Here is an 8,431-nt window from a genome sequence, read left to right on the forward strand (position 1 = left end):
TTTTTCACATTTATAATTAAATGTGTAGATATATACATATTTATATTAAGAGAGTGATTATTTCCCTTATTTCACTTGTCTTAAATAATTTCCCAGGAATTATTATGTAAGAAATTTTTTTTACAAGAATTACAAAACAGATTGTGTTACGTTCATTGGTTTTGGTTGTAGTGTGTGTATAAATATATATTTTTTTTAGATTGATACAATTTTTGTTTTGTCGGCCTACATTGTGTGTTTTTTCTTATTTCTTCAGAGTGCTACTTTCAATTTATTTTACATCATAGCGAAGTAATGACATACAGCTGGTAATTATATATATATATATATATATACATATATATATTTATATATATATATATATATATATATATATATATATATATATATATATATATATATATATTATATTATATTACACGTATATAGAACTTGTTAAAAATTCGGCGCCTTTTTTGGCTCTTTTCGCTCCCCCTACAACGAAAACCTGGATACGCCTCTGTGTGGTGACGTATGTGGCGGGTTTACCTGGGGAGTGAACACAGTCAGTGAGTTATTGATAAATGAGAAGGGTGAGTCTTTGTTTAGAAACAAGGTCACGACTTTTTTAGTACTCTCATTATCTAAGTTAGGTTGTATGCGATTTCTTAAGTATCTCCCAAGTGGTCTAGTGGTTAGGATTCCGCGCTCTCACCGCGGGCGGCCCGGGTTCGATTCCCCGCTTGGGAAGATTTTTTGTATAATCATATTTATTTGTTTTGATTTAATTTGTGAAATATGTGTACGATTAGCTGTGTTAATATCACAACGTTAATCATGTACATTCAGATAAATTATTTTCTTAAAAATCTCCTATATACATCAATAGTTTACTCACGTAGTTTAGTAAAAAAAAATCTGTTTTATAAAATGCAAAGAGTCATATGCCCTTTGCGTGTATGGAGGGTGTGGATAAGACGCCGCTAGTTTGTAAAGGGGCGTATTGATAAAAACATATGTATCCTGCTGTGGATATATATAGATTCTTAACCAACAAGTTTAAATAAACCCATTTTAGCCCCACTTTAGCCCCTTTTTTAACACGTTTTTAAAACGTTTTTCTTAACTCAGCTTCGCGTTTGTTTGTTTGTTTGGATGTTTGTTGTTAAAATTGACATCGAAAATTAGCCCACTTCTGATTGCTCTAGAGACCTGAAATTTGGCATGCAGCTACTTTCGCCTAACAATTTCAGATGCAATCATAAAAACTAGCAAATAGTGACCGTAATTAGCTTAATTTAATTACGCCCAAGGGACCATAAAATTGAGGACATGATTTCTAAAGATACCGACAAGACTGCAGTCCTATTGACACAGTTACTCGGCCCCAATCGATGTGAGCGCGCTGGCCGTGATCGTATAGTGGTTAGTACTTCGCGTTGTGGGCCGCGACAACCCAGGTTCGAATCCTGGTCGCTCAAGATTTTTAGTCCGTGTATTTATAAACACTTTTTAAAAACCACGTTTTTCATGTGTAGCAACGGACTAAAAGGAGAAAATAAAATACTTAAAAAAAAACTTTTTAAAAAACCACGTTTTTTCTTGTGGACTAAAAAGTAGAAAATAACTATTTACATACATTTGATGACAAAAAACGTGGGTCGGGCAGATGGGTCGGGAAATTTGATGGTGAACGTACCCACGGTTTTTTGTCATCAAATGTATGTAAATAGTTATTTTCCTACTCTTTTTAGTCCACAAGAAAAACGTGGTTTTTTAAAAAGTTTTTTTTAAGTATTTTATTCTTAACTCAGCTTCGCGTTTGTTTGTTTGTTTGGTTGTTTGGATGTTTGTTGTTAAAATTGACATCGAAAATTAGCCCACTTCTGATTGCTCTAGAGGACCTGAAATTTGGCATGCATGCTACTTTCGCCTAACAATTTCAGATGCAATCATAAAAACTAGCAATTAGTGACCGTAATTAGCTTAATTTAATTACGCCCCAAGGACCATAAAATTGAGGACATGATTCTAAAGATACCGACAAGACTGGAGGCCTATTGCCACAGTTACTTCGGCCCCAATCGATGTGAGCGCGCTGGCCGTGATCGTATAGTGGTTAGTACTTAGCGTTGTGGCCGCGACAACCCAGGTTCGAATCCTGGTCGCTCAAGATTTTTAGTCCGTGTATTTATAAACACTTAGTCAAGTCATACTTAATCAAGTCATTAGATAAAGTAGAAAAGAAACTATATAAAAAACTTTTTTAAAAACCACGTTTTTCATGTGTAGCAACGGACCTAAAAAGGAGAAAATAAAATACTTAAAAAAAACTTTTTAAAAAACCACGTTTTTCATGTGTAGCAACGGACTAAAAAGGAGAAAATAAAATACTTAAAAAAAAACTTTTTAAAAAACCACGTTTTCTTGTGGACTAAAAAGTAGAAAATAAATTTCATACATTTGATGACAAAAAACGTGGGTCGGGCAGATGGGTCGGGAAATTTGATGGTGAACGTACCCACGTTTTTTGTCATCAAATGTATGAAAATTTATTTTCTACTTTTTAGTCCACAAGAAAAACGTGGTTTTTTAAAAAGTTTTTTTTAAGTATTTTATTTCCTTGAATTCACTTCGAGAGGGGCGGGGCGGGGGGGGGGGGGGGGGGGGGGGGATGGTGGGATGGAGAGATCGTCTACCGAAACAAAAAGTTAATCGAAAATATATACTTTTATCACCCTCGGAAAATTTAGTCCACTCCGCCTCTCCCCCCCCCCCCCCCCCCCGAAAGTATTAATCCCCCCCCCACCCTGCCCCTTAATACAAATATCAAAAGAAACAAGGCATTCTAGAACTCTGTGTTGTATTTTTATTGTATTCTATAGGGGGGGGGGGGGGGGGGCTACACCTTTGTCTCTACATCAACAGGCGATATCGCACGTTGTGTGTAGTTTAATAAGATCATAGCAATTATAAAAGCTATAAAATGTGATTGGCCAAGCGAAGATTATCGCATATAAAAATGTAAATACCCCACCACGTGTGGTAGTTAACCGTGACGTCACCGGCAACCTCTCTATGGGAAGTGGGTGAGACGAGGAAAATGTCTTAAAATAAAACTAGGTCAGCTTTGAAGGGAGATAACCAATGTTAATATAAAAATACAAGAAAACCACCACTTTCTTCCCTTATCCTCATTTATTTTTGTAAAAAAAAAAGGAGTATTACAAGGATTGCTTGACACAAATAGAAACCGTTGTTTTACAACGCTATTCAGATTATATGCACAGGTAACGTAGGTAACTCATGGCAGTCACTAGTGGTGTAAAATACCTGCAAGGCCTTTATACTCAGTGCTTGGATCTAACTCAACAGCACTCAGACTAAGATAGGGATAGAAAGTAATTTATTTAAAGTGAATTATGAGGTCATTTGTAAACAACGTCTTGATTGTCTTAAATTTTTTTTATCTCTCCCTCCCTCCTCCTCCCCATCGTCCCCATATCGTCACCCCCCCCCCCTCTCACAGAAAATGACGTCACACCTAAATCTAACACCCACTTAAAATTTGATAATAGTGTTTTTTGAAAGTCATTTCCTTTGTAAACAGTCTTTTAACAATGAACTAACAGCTAAAATTGTATTTCTATTATTTTTTTCTAATATTTGTGCAATAACCACACTTGATAATACCCGCCGCTCCCCCCCCCCCCCCCCCCCCCCCCGAAGTGTGACGTCGGTGTAGACGACCCATACAAAAAGTAATCTCCCCAAACATTACATGAATACACGTTAATACAAGCTTTCACTTTTAATAGATTAGGCAATATATACTGTTAAGCTTTTACAATAAAAAAATCGTAACACAATCCGTACATTTTTAAAACCCAGAAGGCAACCAAAGCTAGATAAAAAACATAAAACGTTATCTCCCTTATAAAATAATCAGATAACTTCAAACGGTATCTACTACACAACACAGCCAGTATATACTGTGTTGGAGTCAACACACTAGGGCTACTCGGGACACGTGTGTTTTGGTGTCAGTATGTACGTGACACTGAAACAGTGTGATAAGCTGTTAAATGGCCTCGATGTTCAGATAACACAGCACATAATTACATCAAATGTTTTGTGTCGTTTTAGATACACGCAAATAATGTGAATCATCTTATTTAATAATTCACCATAAGATAGGTGGCATATCAAAACAATCGAAAAAAATAAGCTTTCTGTTTTAGAAATTTCAATACAAATTAACACGGGATATGAGTTTGACATGAGCAAGATCGCAAGAATAGATAACAGTGAATTTATTTTGTGAGTTTTTTCAAACACAAGAAACCATTGCCTTTTTTTAAAAAAAGGTTAGTTTTCATAATGTAAATTATTTTATAAATTTCAAATTAAAAAATAACCGATATTGAATTATTTCCAAAATTGAATTGTCTTTATTTTCTTTTTTCTTCTTTTTTTTTTAGAAAAAAAAAATTAATAAAGTAACTGTATGTTTACTCTGTCACTTTATATCTTACTGTTTGTTATGTGTTACAGTTAACGCCCACACCCAATTACTTGACATTCTTTACACACTCATGCCGTCAAGCCAACTATATTATTTTTTTAAATAGCTTATTGGAGGGTTAGGCCTATCGGTAGATCGCTAGGCTGCTAACCCGTAAGTCTCGAGTTAGAATCAGAGTTTTAACCTGTAATCCTTCCCTGGAGCTGATAGCTACATAGATCTAACTCTAGTTAGTGAAAGTAAAGGCGGCTGGGCATACTGCTGACTAATTATCCATTCATTTGCCAAGGTCAAAGAAACAGGTGAACTCTACTTCACTACCCCATGGACCTTCAGGTTCAAAAAGGGTATTTACTTTACATTACTTTACATCAGAAGGCTATTGACCATCCCGTTTTAGTTACATTTTTTGACGATAAAGTTTTTGTTTTAATTCCTGAACATAGGTGCAAAATTTGCTAGAGTAACATAGAGGTTCTCGGAAGTAGCGGAACTGACTAGACTACAAACAGAAAAAAAATCAATTTTAACATGGGTAACTATATTGTCTGTGAATGAATGTGAATGATTGTGAATGAATGTGAATGAATGTGAATGAATGTGAATGAATGTGAATGAATGTGAATGAATGTGAATGAATGTGAATGAATGTGAATTAATGTGAATGAATGGGAATGAATGGGAATGAATGGGAATGAATGAGAATGAATGTGAATGAATGTGAATGAATGTGAATGAATGTGAATGAATGTGAATGAATGTGAATGAATGGGAATGAATGGGAATGAATGTGACTAAATGTGAATGAATGCGAATAAATGCGATTGAATGTGAATGAATGTGTATGAATGTGAATGAATGTGAATTGTTCCTTACTTTAAAGTTTCTGCCTCTGCGATACTCATTTGGTAATTGACTTTTGAACAAGGAATAATTCAACACTATTGAACTACATACCTTCATAAATATATCAGCTAGCTCAGTCTTAATAAGACCAGTAAAATGAGCCTACTAATTTATTTGTTAAATAAATCAATAGAGTCTATAATAATTCAGTGACTTCCCTTTACACATGTGTGCTCCAATTTTGCCAATTTTGAAACTTAAATTTTCGAAACCTTTCATAGATATCCAATCACATTTTTAAAATTGTTATATTATGGTTCCATTATTTTGGATAAAGCCAGATAATTAAATCTTCTGTTTAACTTTCATCAGTGTCTGTAGATTAGAGTTTCTTCCAGGCATCTTTTCGAGCCCCCCCCCCCCCACCTCCCGTAGAAAGTCTACTGCAACCACACCCCCCGAATGAAATGAAATTTATATAGAAAACATATACTTTTACTAGTGTCCGCCCCCCCCCCCAGGAAAATGTTATCCGCCCACCCGAAAATATCAAGTGCCCCCCCCCCCCCCCACGGTGAGAAAAGTCTGGAAGAAACACTGTTGTAGATATCCCTGGTTCGTCACCACTTTTTTTTTTTTGCTTTATGCTGGTAATACTACCAGCTAAAATTAATTTTCAATTATTAGTCTACTATGCTTTTTAATACGTGTCTTCATTTGACTTAGTGAAATAAAAATACATTGAAATCATCGAGAATATTGCTAACCAAACAATATAAAGAATTTAAATACTAAAATAATGTTCACATTGAAACTGTCTCCAGAAAAAAAAATAAAGTTTTATTATAATTTTCTTAGGTATGCCATGTGGGGTAATATTAACAGCCAATTCCAAACAAGACCACCTCTACGTGTCCTGCAAGTCTAACGTCACGTTTGAATGTCAGGCAAACGTCCACCCAGCCCCACGCCTGCTTCTCTACAGAGCCAGCAGGACTCACGTGCTAGCTAAAGATTACTCCGACAGACTGCTCACCTACACGATACACAACGTCCAGCCGTCTGATACAGGCAGGTACGGGTGTGGCATGGGGTATGCTCACGGGGAACACCCCAGCAGGGACAAGTTTATAGAACTTCGCGTTAATCACTGCACCACTCCAGGTAAGATTAATTAATTAATTAATTCATATATTATCTTTAATACCTAGATAGTGTATGCGATGAGGCTAACCCCTCGAATCCAGTTATTCAAATGTCAAAGAGGGGTCGGCGTGGTCGAATCGGTAAAACTCATTTTTGCCAAACAATATTAATATTAGTGTTAGGAGGCATCCCCTTCCAACACAATTCGATTTCAGACCGCTTTTCTTTTTGGATTTGCTTCCATAGCCTTTGTTCAACCAAGATCAAACTGCAAGGGAGGAGTTGTTTAATTTTGGAGTTGTCTCTCATAGAAGAGTGGCTGTCCCCAGCTATCGAGCCTCATCTGCCCGAGGGTTCGAACTCGTGACTTCGGTTTAGCAACCCCCTCCTTTAAATTCGAAAATAACTTATTTAAAACTAAAATATAAAAATGTGTTTTATTCTTTAATTGAAAAAAAAAAGAGGAAAGAAGAAACAGAAAAAAACAACAACATCAACAACAGAATTAAAAAAAAAAAAACCACGTCACTAATCCAATTCTGTTCCATCTTGTAGCAGCAGATGAAGCAGACGACTTGGACGACTTCAACATCATCACTCTCTGGATCGTGGCATCGGTCGCCGTCCTTCTCCTGTGTCTGGCACTCAGCCTCATGTCCTACATCCGGTACAAGAGCCGTAACCATGGCAACCGCCGGGCCAGCACCTGCGCGAGAAGGGACCTGATCGGAACTGACGTCATCTACGACCTGAGCTGCGCGCGCACCCACCTCTCGCACTGTGACGTCAGCGAGCTGGGCGTGGTGGCCCCACCCTACAGCACCGAGAGGGACGATAACTCTAATCCTCCGGCGTACGACTCGCTCCCTAAACCTCAGAATCCCGGCTCGGGGCCGGAGCAGCCAAACCATCCGGCACAACAAAATTTTCATTCATTACCTCCCCCGTACACTCCCCGCTAGGCAACACAAAATCAATGTTTGTAAACCTTGGTTGTACAAAAAATTATTATTTTATCCATGTTGAACTTATATACCATATACCCAAAGTCAGAGTTTCTTCCAGGCATCTTCGAAGAAAGTCCACCGCTTCCTCGAACGAAATGGAATTTTAATAGAAAACATACTTCTACTTCTACCAGTGTCCGCCCCCACCGCGAAAATGTTGTCCGCCCTCACCAACTCCGGAAAATATCAAGTGCCCCCCCTCCCCCGGAGAAAAAAATCTGGAAGAAACACTGCACAAAGCAGGATCATACTCAATATTTCCAAAATATAGCAATATTTGTATACACAATACGCGAAAGCGAAAAACAAAAGTAATCAATGTTAATGCTCTTTTTGTTTTGTTTTATAACTTTAATATATATGTCAATCTGGAAATAGCTTTGGGTTTTTATATTTCCTTATGAAAGAGCCTAATCTACAATGCCCCATTATGTACCTGATTGTATTTAAATATTTTCCTTGTAAACATTTCAAACTAATTTTTAAAATAAAAAACCCAACAACTTCATATTTTGTAAATAAATTGTAAGTAATTTTGTTATTAAACTATTTACTACAGTTAGATATATTACAACTGTCTACATAAATAAAGATGAATTATAAAATATAACTCTTTTGATTTTAAAAATTTCACTACAAATCTATGGTGCTACAATTCTTAATAGTGCTTTTATCGGTAACCAAATACATAGAGCTAATTGAATTTTCCCTAGTCAACATTTAAAACTACAATTGAAGGTCAAGGTTTTTTGGATTGGGTCGTCCATAAATGACGTCACACTCGTAGGGTGACAGTGTGTGATGAGGGTGGGGGGCTCAGATGGTGTGACGTCACACTTTTGCATTATAAAAAAGCTATTTTAAAAAACGAATTTTTAGATGTTATTTTACGTTTTAGATAACGTTTTTAATATATGGTATAAAGTAT

At 36.4% G+C, this 8,431-nt stretch overlaps 1 protein-coding gene and 1 non-coding gene across 2 annotated transcripts; both read left to right on the plus strand.

The window, feature by feature from the left end:
• Window positions 1-656: 656 nt before the first annotated feature.
• Trnae-cuc (transfer RNA glutamic acid (anticodon CUC)) lies at window positions 657-729 on the plus strand. The gene has a single exon. It is a non-coding gene; the product is annotated as a tRNA-Glu (tRNA).
• A 3,299-nt stretch (window positions 730-4,028) lies between these two features.
• Window positions 4,029-8,008, plus strand: LOC131956871 (uncharacterized). Its single transcript, XM_059321486.1, has 4 exons — window positions 4,029-4,346; window positions 4,951-5,039; window positions 6,209-6,514; window positions 7,052-8,008. Exons 2-4 carry the CDS (start codon window positions 5,036-5,038, stop codon window positions 7,456-7,458), a joined length of 717 nt encoding a protein of 238 aa, XP_059177469.1. The 5' UTR covers window positions 4,029-4,346; window positions 4,951-5,035; the 3' UTR covers window positions 7,459-8,008.
• The last annotated feature ends 423 nt before the right edge of the window (window positions 8,009-8,431 follow it).

This window comes from Physella acuta, unplaced genomic scaffold (assembly GCF_028476545.2).
Source record: "Physella acuta isolate Inbredline_101_S28 unplaced genomic scaffold, ASM2847654v3 ptg001181l, whole genome shotgun sequence".
Lineage (NCBI taxonomy): Eukaryota > Metazoa > Mollusca > Gastropoda > Physidae > Physella > Physella acuta.